The following is a 15,497-nucleotide window of genomic DNA, read 5'->3' as shown; positions in this document are numbered from 1 at the left end:
TTAATTCTATGTGTTTTTACAATATACCCAAAGCTTTTGGTTATTGTTTCTGTGGGTGCTGTTATTTTTAACTGTTCTAGGATCAGAAATCAGCAAGAGCCTCACAAGGAATGCAGGATAGCTGTCAATCTTCCAGAAGCTTAACCTCACAGTTTAGCAATGCCTCTGTGCTCCCACAGTCTTTGAACAGAGCTCCACCTGATGCCATTCTACAGGATAACAGCCACCAGCAGAGCACTCCAGATTTCAGTAATGATCGACAACTGAGGTAAAATAATTGAATTAACCTACTTTTTTTAAAAAAAAAAAGGTTGAAGAATTAAATACTATTTTTTACAATGGCACTATTTAAATTTGCGTGTTTAGTTTATTACTATATAACAGGTAAATACTGTACTTTGAACATTAAGAAAATACTCCATTTTATCAAGTTACAGCACTAGATTATTAGTAAGCTTGAAAGAAAAAAAAGAGGAACATGGTGTTATTATTATTTATTCAATTTCATACTTACCCTATACCACAAAGTTCTAGGGTTGGGTTACAGAAATGAAAAATTGAATATTAAAAACAGTATCAGAATGGGGAGGAGCAAACAGACTCGTTGGTTACAGGTAGGTAGCCATGTTGGTCTGCCATAGTCGAAACAAAACAAAACAAAACAAAACAAAATAAAATATAAAATAAAATAAAATAAAATTCCTTCCAGTAGCACCTTAGAGACCAACTAAGTTAGTTATTGGTATGAGCTTTCGTCTGCATGCACACTTCTTCATCTACAGACTTGTGGGTTGTTGTTGTTTTCTCTAAATGATGTTAGCACTATGTATTTGCCTTAAAACGAGAAAGAAAAGATACTGTTTACTTCTTTGTTCTGTTTTGAAAAAAGTTTTAAAACTGGTGACTGGAAAGAAAATACAACGAACAATAAGTAGCTTGAAATTGAAAACATGTCCCTGTAGGAAACATAATGTGAATGGGGGGCGGGGGGAGGGAGAGAGGACCTTACATCTCCTCACAAAGTTAGCTGCCGTTTCAAACTACCTGGAGCAGAAGAAAGCGTGTAAAGCCTACTTTATGTTCTGGATTGGCAAACTGAATGGAAGCGCTAATAGCCAACAAAAATCTAATAGCCCAATGCTCACTAGATTTCATCAGAATGCAGGACTGTCATAGAAGATGGCTGTTACTTGAGGCAGGAACATCCACCGCATCACAGGTTGAGAGCATGAAAACATTACAGTCAAGCGCTGTGGCAGATAATCTGCCACAGAGAATTTCAGCGATCTTTGTTTGCCAACCACAGTATGTAGATCCACTCCAAAGAAGAATGAAACTCCTTGTACAGTCATACCTCGGGTTAAATGTGCTTCAGGTTGAGCGTTTTCAGGTTACACTCTGCGGCAACCCAGAAGTAACGGAGTGCATTACATCTGGGTTTTGCCGCTTGCGCATGCGCAGAGGGTCAAAATGCCGTCACGCACATGTGCGGAAGCGGCGAATCGCAACCCGCAGACGCAGGTTGTGTTTGTTTCAGGATGTGAATGGGGCTCCGAAACGGATCCCGTTCGCATCTAGAGGTACCACTGTATAAGAATGGCCACATTTGATCATAAATCCTGAGCTACCCTTTTTTTACTACGACTAATTACACTCTATCCCTGAGCCTACTGCAGATTTAACTGTATTGGCTTCTGAGCATGCAACTACCTCACACAGAAAAAAAAATCTTCCGACCCTTTCAGTATCTGCAGGTTAGTGTCATTCTTCACTGACATTATTTAATTTCCTGTTTCCTAGACTGTTACTCAGTCAGCCTATTCAGCCAATGATGCCTGGTTCCTGCCATGCGAGGCAGACAACAGATGTTGATGTGACCGGACACGAAGCTAAGTATGTAGCATGTTACTGGGGGCAGGGGTAGGAAGGAAAGGTTTGAAACTATACTGAGAAATGCCACTTAGATGGAGGTGGTAGAACGGCAACTCGTCCAGAGGTAGTCCTTGGGTTAAGCAGTCTATGTCAGAGATGGAATAAAGGTGGCTCCATATTTTGAAAATCCAGATGTTGTCCTGCCATATCTTATCTGCCCCACTGCCAAGCTCCTGCAATTGCACGGTTTTTCAGATCCCAGTTGCCCCAGTACATTGTTTCTCTCGTGCATCATGCAGTGCTATTTTTCTAGAAAAAGAGGGGCCAGAACTCACCATGAACAGCACCCTTGTTCTCTTAGAATGGCAATGGCACCTACCTGAGAGGTGCCGTAACTGAGTTCCAACGAGTTCTGGCTGAAAAAATGCCCTGCCATCATGTACTGGGGTTCTGTCATGCCAGCTGGAGAATGAAAGGGACCAGGTTTGGTGAAAGTGTTACAATCAAGGAAATCTGGAGCCTGCTACTTGGAACATAATCTTGCTGATATTGTATCAGAAATTTCTAATTTACCTCCTATGGCTGGTTCTTTGCTCTTAACCCATAAACTCACCATTTCTAAAGATGTCTCCACATATTCTCAACCATCTGGGCTACCCCAGTAAAAAGGTAAAGGGGCCCCTGACCATTAGGTCCAGTCTTGGACGACTCAGGGGTTGCGGCGCTCATCTCCCTTTATTGGCCGAGGGAGCCGGTGTACAGTTTCCAGGTCATGTGGCCAGCATGACTAAGCTGCTTCTGGCAAACCAGAGCAGCACATGTGTCAGGGGTTCAGGAGCAGAGGGAACGGATGGCGAGGAATCGGAAGGAGAGGTTAGCGATGATAGCCGTCCGAGATCTCTAAGTCTGTCCAGCGAATCGGAGGATTCACAGAAAGGGGCTCCCGTGGGCAGAGCTGGGGGGTTACCAAGAGGGGCACCCCAGGAAGAAGGGACAAGAGGGGATTCAGAGAGCAGCAGCTGGAAATCCGGACCAGCTACTCCACCAGAGAGCAGCAGGGGGGAGGAGTTCCAGGCACCAGCGACAGGCAGCTCTCCGGCAGCAGCCACGCCTGCGTCAGAGAGCGAGGAAACGGTAGAGAGGAGGGTCGGAGACAGCGCGCGCGCGCCAAGTTCAAATGTACCAGAGGGAGGCGCAATGAGCAGCCCGGAAAGGGAGCCAGGTCCTAAAGCCCGCCGAAGGGAGGGGGAGGAATCCGAAGGGTCCGCATCCGAGGCATCCAGGAAGGAAGGAACCCCGGGGGGTGGTAGGACCCAGAGGCGAAAGGAGAGACGCAAAAGGTGGAGCAAGGCTAGGGTCTTGAACTGGTGTACAGGAGGCGGAGATTCAGATGGGACTTCGCCGATCTAGGGAATAGACGTAGAGACGCACGCTAAGATGTGGAAATGGAAACTATACTTCAATAAAGACTTTATTCCGTTCTACCGGCTAGCGTTGGTCCTTTGTGAGCCGGGACCTAGAGGCAGTCTCTGACAGTAAGTCCCATCTGCCAGAAGTTTTCATCAGTTCTCTTTGACTCAAGCGGCGTGTGGGGAGCGAAGCAGGGAGGAAAGAGGACTGGTGCCTTTGGAGCTCACAAAAGTCAAGCGACATGTCTACTGAAGAGCAAATTGCTTCCCTGCGAGAAGCGGTAACGCAGCTCAGCGCAGAGATAATCGCCTCCAGGAAAAGAGAGGATGAAGCGGCTGCTGCATGCCGAGATCTCCAAGCCAGGTTGGAAGTGCTTACTAAGCAGGCACAAACGGGTTCCAGATCCGAGGGAATCGGGTTGGGAAGGACTGGAGGCAGCATTGTATCTCACTTTGATGGGAATTTGCAGCAGTACCCCAATTTCCGAGCAGACGTGCAGTTTGCGCTGAAACTGCTGGAGAAAGAGTTTAGAGATGAGCAAGAAAAAGTGGGGTTTATCTTGTCTCATTTGCATGGAGAGGCGAAAGCATGTCTGCGCAATCTGTGGAGAGATATGGACCCAGCGCTCCAGAGTTCAGCTGCATTCATTGAAGCGATGGATTCTTGCTTTCTATCGAAAATAGACATTGACATTGCCCGTAAGGACATATTTGAGCTGAGACAAGGGAGAGCCAGCGTGAGGCAGTATCACTCCCGCTTTTTTGCATTGGTCAATGCCTTGGGGTGGGACAAGGATTCCCCCCCCGTTAGAGATCTTTATTGGGAAGGATTGAACCCCCAAATCAAGGATGAGATAGCGCGGGGGGAGAGACCCAAAAGCACCCAGGAAGTGGTGGACAGATCGCTTGCAGTGGGGGTGAGGCTGGAGGACCGCCCTTGGGACAGAGGAGAAGGGCGTTGGGGACGCACACCAGCCAGAGTGCCCTCCCTCTTGCCCAGGGATGTCGCGCGTGCGCAATCAACGCCTCCGCAAGCAGGGGGGGAGGAGCCAATGGAGATCGGCGGTGCTAGAGCTCATTCAGCCACCAGAGCCTTAACACCGGGAGCAGTCAAAACAAAGCAGCCTAGAGGGAACAGGAAGTGTTACATCTGTGACAGTTCGAAGCACATGGCGAAAGAGTGTCCCCAGAGGCTCCACAAGCACACTGCAGCTTCAATGACAGTAATGGGAGCAACTCAGCAAAGTGAACCACGGCAGGGAAACGGAAGCACTGGGGGCCAGCCAGGCGAGTCAGTGAAGAAGTCCCCAGAGATTTTGAAGCCCACGGATCCCCTCCCGCCCAAACCAGTGGTGCAGCTCACCGCATCGCTCCAGCTGCCCAGTGGTCTCACTTTAGAAGTGCCGATTACGATTGACTCTGGCAGTAATGCGGACTTTATCGCACTGGAATTCCTTCAACAACACAACATAGCGCTACTGCCAGCCACACTGCCCCTGAACGTGGTCACAGTGGATGGCAGGGAACTGCTAGGGGGGCAGGTGGTGCAGCAGACACCACCTATGGTGATGCAAATTGGGAATCACCGAGAAGTCATCAGCTTCAACGTCACCCAATTGTCGGACACGCCCATAGTGTTGGGCATGAGTTGGCTGGATAGGCACAGCCCGGCATTAGCGTGGTACCAGCGGCAATTGACCTTCTGCTCTTCCTACTGCGCAGCGCACTGCATCCAGACCTGCCAGGAAGGAGAGGGGCGAGAGGATGCACCGCAGCTACACCTAGGCATGGTGCAAGCGGTGCCCAACAAGTACAAGGAGTTTTTGGAGGTCTTCTGCGAGAAGGAGGCGGACAAACTGCCCCCCCACAGACCCTATGACTGCAAGATTGATCTCCTGCCGGGGGCAACGCTGCCAACAGGGAAACTGTATTCCATGTCTGAGGACGAACTGCAGGAACTTAGGGAGTTCATAGACCACAATTTGAAGCGCGGGTTCATTCGGGAGTCGAAAGCTGTAGGGGGCAGTCCAGTATTCTTTGTGAAGAAGCGAGACACGCCCCAGAAGAGGCTTGTAGTTGACTTTCGAATTTTGAACTCGAAAACCAAGCCCTCGTCCTTCCCCATGCCCAAAATAGACGACCTGCTCGCGACGGTAAGGAAAGGACGCGTTTTCACCAAGTTGGATCTGCGAGGCGCGTACAACCTGATTCGTGTGCGGGAGGGCGACGAGTGGAAGACGGCCATGTTCACACCACTGGGCACCTACGAATACAGAGTTATGCCCTTCGGATTACAAAATGGCTCTCACTGTTTTCAAGCCTTTATGCATCACGTGTTGGCGGGACTCCTTTACAAGAAATGCGTATGCTTCCTGGACGACATCCTGATATTTTCTGAGTCGCGAGAAGCGCACGAGAGGGATGTCAGGGAAGTTCTGCGGAGACTAAAGGAGCACAGGCTGTACGCCAAGCTGGAGAAGTGCCAGTTCGACGTGACGGAGGTGGATTTCCTGGGCTATAAACTGTCGGACAAGGGGCTCGCCATGGACAGCGCCAAGGTTCGCTCAGTATTGGACTGGAAAAGCCCGCGCAATAGGAAGGAAGTCCAGCGGTTTGTCGGCTTTGCCAACTTTTATCGCAAGTTCATCAAGGGGTTCGCTATGCAAACGGCGGCCATCACTGACACGCTCAGCTCCAAGAAGAAGAAGTTTATCTGGACGGAGGAAGCGGAGCAGTCCTTTCAGAAACTCAAGCGTCTCTTCGCTTCCGAGGAGCAGCTGCTGCATGTGAATCCCAGCAGACCGATGAGGGTGGAGACGGACGCCTCAGACAGAGCCGTGGGAGCTGTACTGTTGCAACAAGACCAGCAGGGGGACTGGAGGCCGTGCGCCTTCTACTCAAGGAAGCTCAGCAAGTCGGAGCAGAATTACACCATCTGGGACAGGGAGTTGCTAGCCATCCATGCAGCGTTCAAAGCGTGGCGGCACTTCCTTATCGGAGCCAGACACACAGTGCAGGTCCGCACGGACCACAAGAATCTAGAGTACTGGCGCACGGCGAGGTTCCTGAATCAGAGGCACATTAGATGGGCAGAGTTCTTCGCGGACTTCGACTTCAAGATAGAGTACATCCCGGGTGACAACAACATCATGGCGGATGCCTTGTCCAGAAAGCCGCAATACCTCGAGGAGGAGGCACCGTCGGCAGCCAAGCACATTTTCGCACCGGAAGCGTGGGCTTGCGCCTCGGCGACCGTGGATCTGGACGCCGTACGTCGAGCGTTGCAGGAGGACCCCTTCGCGCTAGCCAAGATGGAGGAGGTGCACAAGGGCACGGTGAAGGACGACGAGTTCCAGATCAGAGACGGTTTGCTCATCCGCAAGGGAGCACTCTACGTGCCGGGGAATGACCTCCGCGCAAGGGTGCTGCAGCAGCTACACGACGCCCCCACTGCCGGGCACTTTGGCAGAGAAAAGACTGTAGAACTAGTGACCAGAGACTTTTGGTGGCCCAAGATGCGGGGGGAAGTAGCGGATTACGTCTCGAGATGCGACACCTGCCAAAGGGCCAAGTCAGTGCACAAACCGCCGGCGGGATTGCTGGAACCGTTGCAGACGCCGTCTGAGCCGTGGGAACGGGTGGCCCTGGACTTTGTCACGGATCTGCCCAGTTCGCGGGGAAAGACGGCAGTGCTTGTGGTGGTGGACATGTTTACCAAGATGGCACACTTCATTCCGTGTGCGAAGGTGGCCACGGCAGAACAGACCGCCAAACTGTTCATAGACCACGTGTTTAAGGTCCACGGTCTGCCACGATCTATTCTATCCGACCGGGGGCGGCAGTTCATCTCGAACTTCTGGCAAAAGTTGATGGGCATCCTGAACGTCAAGATCAATCTAGCGTCGGCGAGACACCCGCAGACCAACGGACAAGCGGAGAGGGTCAACGCCATCATGCAGCAGTACCTGAGATGCTACGCCAATCAGCAGCCTAACACGTGGGTGGACTACCTGCCCCTCGCAGAGTTCGCTTACAACAATACGAAGCACGTGTCGACGGGGGTGACGCCGTTCTTCGCCAACAACGGGAGGCATCCCAGAACCTTCCCAGGTTTAGAGAGAGTGGGGGAGGGGGAGCCGCAGGCAGCGGAAGAATTAGCGTCAGAGTTGCAGGAAGTCCACGAACAGCTTAGGAGGCAGTTGGAACTGGCAAAGCACGCATACAAACTGCAGGCTGACAGACACAGGAGAGTAGGGGAAGACATACAGGTGGGAGACTGGGTTTGGTTAGCAGCGCAAGCAGTGCCGACCAGATCGTTGGCCAAGAAGAAGCTAGGGCATAAGCAGCTAGGGCCTTACCAAGTCCAGGCACAGGTCAATCCAGTGGCCTTCCGGTTAGCGCTTCCGGAGGGTTCCAGAATGCATCCGGTCTTCCATAGATCGGTGCTCACGCCCTACAAAGCACCGCATAGATTTCACGAGCCAGGCACAGCACCAGATCCGCCCAGAGAAGGACCCAGGGAAAGGGGGTCGCCAAGAGGGGAGCGCATCAACGAAGCCACAGAGATTTTAGACTCGAGATGGGGGGAAGAGGGAGTAGAATACCTTCTTGCCAGAGAGGATACCCCGGCCAGCGCCAACAGTTGGGTGCCGGGCTATGCCTTGGACGAGCCTCTTCTCAAGGAAGAGTTCCATGCCATTTTCCCACACAGGCCCATGCCAGCCGAGTATTTCGATGACTGGCTCTTCACACCCACACTTTCAGGCAGCACGTTCCAGGGGTTCGACTCGGACGAGGAGACGGCACCACACATACGCTCTCCGGAAGGTTCACCCTCGGGTTCTGCCTCAGACCGCTCCTATTGGTGGGATAATCAACCAGAGGAGCAGTGGCGCAGGAAGTGGCTGGGGGGTCCCTGGCAGGCATCACCCTCAGAGGGGAACGGGGGAGAGATGGACATGGACGTGTTGGGGGAGGACGTGGGATTTGAACACGAAGGCAGGGAGATGGAAGCAGAGGAGATCGACGTCGACGAGCGCACGGAGGACGAGCCAGACCTGCCCGATGTAATGTACGACACGAGGGAAGAACTGTATCCGGCACTCACCCCTGCCACGACGGAGCACCCAGAACCCACACCGGAAGGAGGGGAGGGGGGAAGGGGGGGCTTCGAGGGGGGGATGGATGTCAGGGGTTCAGGAGCAGAGGGAACGGATGGCGAGGAATCGGAAGGAGAGGTTAGCGATGATAGCCGTCCGAGATCTCTAAGTCTGTCCAGCGAATCGGAGGATTCACAGAAAGGGGCTCCCGTGGGCAGAGCTGGGGGGTTACCAAGAGGGGCACCCCAGGAAGAAGGGACAAGAGGGGATTCAGAGAGCAGCAGCTGGAAATCCGGACCAGCTACTCCACCAGAGAGCAGCAGGGGGGAGGAGTTCCAGGCACCAGCGACAGGCAGCTCTCCGGCAGCAGCCACGCCTGCGTCAGAGAGCGAGGAAACGGTAGAGAGGAGGGTCGGAGACAGCGCGCGCGCGCCAAGTTCAAATGTACCAGAGGGAGGCGCAATGAGCAGCCCGGAAAGGGAGCCAGGTCCTAAAGCCCGCCGAAGGGAGGGGGAGGAATCCGAAGGGTCCGCATCCGAGGCATCCAGGAAGGAAGGAACCCCGGGGGGTGGTAGGACCCAGAGGCGAAAGGAGAGACGCAAAAGGTGGAGCAAGGCTAGGGTCTTGAACTGGTGTACAGGAGGCGGAGATTCAGATGGGACTTCGCCGATCTAGGGAATAGACGTAGAGACGCACGCTAAGATGTGGAAATGGAAACTATACTTCAATAAAGACTTTATTCCGTTCTACCGGCTAGCGTTGGTCCTTTGTGAGCCGGGACCTAGAGGCAGTCTCTGACAACATGGAAACGCCATTTACCTTCCCACTGGAGCGGTACCTATTTATCTACTTGCACTTTGATGTGCTTTCAAACTGCTAGGTTGGCAGGAGCAGGGACCAAGCAACGTGAGCTCACCCCGTTGCGGGAATTCGAACCGCCAACCTTCTGATCGGCGAGTCCTAGGCTCTGTGGTTTAACCCACAGTGCCACCCGCGTCCCATGGCTACCCCAGTAGCAGCAACTAAAACAAAAATGCTTAGTTGCATCAGCCTCTGATCAGCTTCTTCGTTCTCCCACGCTGCCCCACCCCTGGTTAGCCTTCTCCACTTCCAAGATGCCACTAGGTCTGCACAATATATATGCCCAGGAGTTATGTGTAGCAATGAATGTGCCTGGCTTTTTCAATGCATCTTCCAGCAATCGGCATATCTGCATAGTCCCCGAGTCAGCAGCAGCACCTGCTACTTCTCCCAACCGTTGTCCATAATACATTGCCGTATGACATCAGTGTTTTAGTTGCAAATTCTTGGCTGCAAAACTTAAGACTGTTTCTTTGAATAGATACTTTCAAAGCCTACAAGCTTTCCAAAGTTTGGAAGAGCAAACCTCTGGAAGCAGTACAGCTATAGTGCTGATGGGACAAGCAGTGTCGCCTCCTGGGTTCTCTACAGCACAGCCATCTCAGCCTTCAACTTTGCAACCTATGCATCAGCACCAAGGCTACCTTCAGGTGGGCTGCAACAGAACTGACAGTACCTAAATGGGTAAGCCGCCCTGAAAGTATTTTTTTCAGCTGAAGGGGCGGCATACAGGGTTTTTTGTTTTTTAAAAAAATATTTTTAATTAAATTGTGTAGTTATTCATAAAGTGATAAAGACCCTCACATTATTTTAAGAATGGCAGAAGAAATATGACATGGTTGTTTATAAACCTTTCTTTATTAGGGCTGCTAAAAAAATAATAATACAAGAACTTACAATGAAAATGCAGGAAGTACATAAACAACAAAAATATTTCTTCAGTTGTTATCTATATCAGATGTCCAACTGATTTATTAATGTTCTCAAACCACAGCTAGCACTTCTAGATGTACATTTTTGGGGGTGTAGTGCAGTTCTAATATCATATGATCGGAGTCCACGGTGTCAACCATTTTGTTTTCTTTATTTCTTTAAATACACTCTGTAAATTAGTCCATAGTTGTCTATATTGCAGTGTAATGTTAGGTCTCATGTTCCCAAATAAAGTAACCATAGGCAGGAATAGGAATACAGGAATCTAGCTGCCTTTGGTTGGACTATTGGTCCATCTAGCTCAGTATATTCTGTGACTCTCCAAGATTTCAGATGGCAGGGATCATCTGCACACAAAGCAGATGCTAGAACACTGAACTTTGACAAATGGAGTCTCATAACCAATAATCACTATACAAAACTCTTAGTGACTCCCAACTCAGGCCCAGAATACACTGGAGTGTCTTGGCATATTACCAAGGATGTCTTAAAATCCTACTTGAATATTCTATCTATTCTGTTTTCTTACCAACGTAAGTCCAAAGCTCATCTGACTCTACATAATTCTATGTGCCTTTTATAATTCTATATAATTATATATAAAAGTCTATATAATTCTATGTGCCTTTTAAATATGATGGAGGAACTCAGACTCCCAGTCAATAATAGCCTCTGCTATACAATTCCGAGTTGACTGTGCTCCTGATTTGGAATATCACTGAGGAAGTTAGGTTTCAGGAGATTGTGGCTTCTGTGTATTGGAAACATCTGCTCACATTTTATGCACGTCAATATGTGATCTGGAGCAGACACATTTGATTCTGCTGGAAACTTTGCATTGGGACACCAGGTTCTAAATCTAACTTCAGCACAATGTGAGTGTCTGGTGTATTTCCTTTTGTTTTATGGATCTTGCTAATTTCCTTGTTCCTTTTGTTTTTTCCTTTTGCAACACAAAAGCTCCCTGAATAATTATTGTATTGTCATTGACTGCTTTTGGCTTTATAGCAAGTAACTTCCCTTTTAAAAAACAAACAGCCATCATTCCTCCCACTAAAATGGTAAGCACGAAGTGTGGCAATAAGATAAAATGGAGTCCCATAGGGGGAAAAGGCAGGGTATAAACGAATAAATAAATAATTTATTCATTTATACTATAGGAATACAAAACATGCCCACAACAGAAGGTTGTTGACAGTAAGAGGCCATTAGCCAAAGGCAGTTTATATAACAAATTTGAATAATACAGTCCTAAAATTTTTTACTATGAATTAAGTTAAGCCCCATTGAACTTAGTGGGACATATTTCTGAATAAACATACCTAGGATTGTGCTGCAAGTATTTTCATATGTGCCCATGGCAAACATGATTGTGATGAAACCATTGAAAGAGAAAGTGGCATTAATGAGCATTGCCAATGGAGGACAGAAAAGGAAGCCCAATTATTGGACGAAATGAGTAGGGAAAATCCACTTGCATTTTGTGATTGACTAAATTTCTGACAACTAGAGCTTATCAAAAAGTTCTCGTTCACATAAATCAAGGGCCACCAACCTTTTCATACCAGTGGTTGTTGTTGTTTAGTCGTTTAGTCGTGTCCGACTCTTCGTGACCCCATGGACCAGAGCATGCCAGGCACTCCTGTCTTCCACTGCCTCCCTGGCACACAATAACTGCTATGGGAGTGCAGTATAACACAACATGGCAGCCATGAGGCATGGCATGGCGCAAAACTAGAGAGAGTACAGTCATTGCTGTTTCCCATCCTCCCTCCACAGACTACCTCTTATTTGCTACAGGAAGTCACCTATGTTCTCCTGGTCCTGATTGCGGAGATCACACAATACTGATGTTCCGCAAACATAAGAGTGCTGTTGCTCATGACAACAGGGAGCATTCTGCAGTACCAGGAAAAAATATATACAAAGGGGCCATCACATTCACTCTTTCTCACACAGACACACAGACACAGACACACACCCTACTTGACCATTGCCATTTCCCAAGAATTGTTTTTTTCTAACAATATAAAATCCAAAAAATATAAAAGGTCCGCCAACCTTGCAGTCCTTGGCATAAATGGTGCCAAGCTTCATTCATTGACTTAGCTAAGCACATTTTAAGTGTTCTGCAAACTATTGATCCTAGTCCACCAGCAATAGTTCCATAGCAAAGTTTTTCCATATAAGCAGAGGACACTTCTCAGTAGTGGCGCCCACCCTGTGGAATGCCCTCCCATCGGATGTTAAGGGGACAAGTAATTATGAAACATTTAGGAAACATCTGAAGGCAGCCCTATATAGGGAAGATTTTTAAGGCATAATGTTTTACTGTGTTTTTATATATCCTGGAAGCTGCCCAGAGTGGCAGATGGATGGGGTACAAATAAATTATTATTATTAATTAACAGAACTACTGTTTTTGATCTGCTAAACCATTATTTGACGGCATCCAATTTTGTTTCACATATAGGTAGAGACTGCTGGCCCTTTGCACAGTGAGCAGGCAGATTCTTTGCTCTTGCCTTCCTACCCTCGACAGGAAGAAAGCGTAGAGTACCATCATATGCGGTCCCAGCAACAGCAGCAAGAACCTGCTGCCGGGAGGACTGCCGGTTTGGCTGAATCCTCAAACATGCGACAACATCTGCAGTAGAATCTGCTGTAACAATCAGTACACATTTAGCTTTATTGAATGGTGGGTGGCTGGGCAGGAGGGAAGCCAGCATTTGCATATGTGTTCATTTCAGAGTTTTGTGATGTAAAGAGATTACCAAGCACAGACCTTGGTGGATAGTGCAATAGGAAAGGAACGGGAATTATTTTGCAGATGTTTGCACTATTTTGTGACTACATTATGTATATTAATACTAATACATACCATCATGTGCGAACTGGTATGTGTTGGTAGACGATTCTTCTGACTATTTTGACCAGAAAGTATTCTGGCTATTCCAAAAAAAAAAAAAGTGGATACGAGTTACTTGGCCTTCACTATTTTGATCTTTTGAATATGAAAAGCACTGGTTCAGAGAAAATCTATTGAGAGAATGAGAGATTATTTTTATTAATATTATTATTATTTTGCACAACTGCACAAAAGGCATAACCTAGCACTTTCGGTGAATAAAAGTTTGTTCTGGTGGCCAGATAAGCACTTCCAGTGAGAGAGAGAACATGTTGTCCTTTATTTAAATAAGAAGCACCCTGCAGTTTATAGACCTTGGACTCATAACCTGAAAGTATTAAACTTGTTACCTCTCCCTCTTGCTATTTCTAATCTTTCAAAGAAATCACACTGGACATTTTCCTATTTACTTAGTGAACTACAATTGTAAACAGTGAACTGAAGCACAATCATGCAGCTATTATTCCAATGTACTAGTCGTGCTCTTTAAACACTTTGAAGAGAATCTTTTCTACTAACTGAACAGCCCCCTCACAACTGTTCATAGAACAAACACCTGAAGAATATGCACTGTGTTACAGCCCATTAAGTGGGAAAATGCTGCAACTATATTACATATCTTTCATTACTACGTTTAGGTTTGACTTTTCCTCCAAAGCGTTGCACTTTTGTATGCTTTATGTTGATGTTTCTAAAAAAAAAGATTTTATGTAATTATTCAATAAGTAGCGTATAAAGAAGTTGTTGTAAACAAAACAAAACCCCAACCTTGACCTATTTCTATATAAAATAAAATTATATGGGATTATGTGAACATTATTTTGTTTATGAAAGACCAGCTCATTTCACAAGTGAAAAGCGTTTTTTCTCTCCATGCTTTTTAAAGAATTAATAGTTTGTAAAAATCAAACTGAAATATAGAACTATAGCTTCAGGCCTTTAGCTTGGACATACGGGTGCCTGCAGAGAGCTGTTAATACAGCACCCTTTGCACCAGGCTTATATGAAACAAATGACTAGCCTGATGTGGGCTTTTTGCTAACCCTTTTCATTTTTCATTGTTTTACAGTCTGTTGACATGTTGATAATTGATGGGTAGGGTCTGTTGCAGTGCTTATTAATGCAACAATTTATGAAGTATTGAGCATGTAGTATGGTGTTTGGTGGATAGAAGTATCTTGTTACTACGGGGAACATACTGCAGCATACATACCGCTATGGGATGTGGCTGGCGCTGTGGTCTAAACCACTGCCAGTCGGAAGGTCCCCTGTTCAAATCCACTTGATGGGTGTGAGCTCCTGTTGCTCTGTCTCAGCTTCTGTCAACCTAGCAGTACGAAAGCACACCAGTGCAAGTAGGTAAATAGGTATTGCTGTGGCGGGAAGGTAAACGGCATTTCCGTGCACTCTGGCTTCAGTCACGGTGTTCTGTTGTGCCAGAAGCGGTTTAGTCATGCTGGCCACATGACCCGGAAAGTTGTCTGTGGACAAACGCCAGCTCCCTAGGCCTGAAGTGAGATGAGTGCTGCACTCCATAGTTGCCTTTGACTGGACTTTTAACCATCCAGGGGTCCTTTACCTGTTTACTTTTACTTACATACCACTTTTGTCCATAGCCTCTTCCCATGCAGTGAGAATTTTGCTACACCTCTGGCTACTGCAAATGGTACATGAGGCTGTATGCAATGCATTCTGCAGTAAAACACTATTTTGTAAAAATTTTGTTACCATATATTTAGTTACTTTCACTAGTGTATGCTTTGTTGGGGCTGGTGGAGCAATCAGTTTTGTCGCTTAGTATAGGTAAGTATAGGTATTGTATAGGTATACTATAGAATAGGGACACAGGTGGCGCTGTGGGTTAAACCACAGAGCCTAGGCCTTGCCGATCAGAAGGTTGGTGGTTTGAATCCCTGCGATGGGGTGAGCTCCCGTTGCTTGGTCCCTGCTCCTGCCAACCTAGAAGTTTGAAAGCACGTCAAAGTGCAAGTAGATAAATAGGTACCGCTCTGGCGGGAAGGTAAACGGCGTTTCTGTGTGCTCCTCTGGTTTGCCAGAAGCGGCTTAGTCATGCTGGCCACATGACCTGGAAGCTGTACACCCTGGAAGCTCCCTCGGCCAATAAAGCGAGATGAGTGCTGCAACCCCAGAGTCGGCCACGACTGGACCTAATGGTCAGGGGTCCCTTTACCTTTACCTTTATAGGTAATTTTGAATTGCATTGCCTGATCACAGCCTTTCCAGCTAGGTTGTAACAAACTCACCGGCCCCAACGCAACACACAACAAAGGTTTTGTGCAACAGTTGATCCCAGTGTAGAGATTGTGCATGCCATTTCAAACCACCGAGGTTGATAGGATCTAGAGGAGCATCACAATTTGGATGCGCATTTCTGTTTCTATCAGTCCCTTGAGA

The 15,497-nt window shown here is 47.8% G+C and overlaps 1 protein-coding gene across 5 annotated transcripts in view; it reads left to right on the top strand.

Annotated features, from left to right (window-relative positions):
• NPAS2 (neuronal PAS domain protein 2) overlaps positions 1 to 13,901 on the top strand; it is a 103,165-nt gene extending 89,264 nt beyond the window's left edge. For 3 of the 5 annotated variants that reach the window (XM_083610597.1, XM_083610595.1, XM_083610598.1), the window contains exons 17-20: positions 81 to 268; positions 1,801 to 1,893; positions 9,723 to 9,891; positions 12,648 to 13,901. In XM_083610597.1, the coding sequence (XP_083466723.1) occupies positions 81 to 268; positions 1,801 to 1,893; positions 9,723 to 9,891; positions 12,648 to 12,830 (633 nt within the window). In that variant the 3' untranslated portion in view covers positions 12,831 to 13,901. Of the gene's footprint in view, positions 1 to 80; positions 269 to 1,800; positions 1,894 to 9,722; positions 9,926 to 12,647 lie in introns of all 5 variants that reach the window. The other 2 variants (XM_083610599.1, XM_083610596.1) reach the window with 1 other exon arrangement.
• The last annotated feature ends 1,596 nt before the right edge of the window (positions 13,902 to 15,497 follow it).

Source organism: Podarcis filfolensis (assembly GCF_964270895.1).
Source record: "Podarcis filfolensis genome assembly, chromosome: 4".
NCBI lineage: Eukaryota > Metazoa > Chordata > Lepidosauria > Squamata > Lacertidae > Podarcis > Podarcis filfolensis.
Note: the sequence above shows the minus strand (reverse complement) of the source record. Positions and strands in the feature narration are given on the sequence as shown.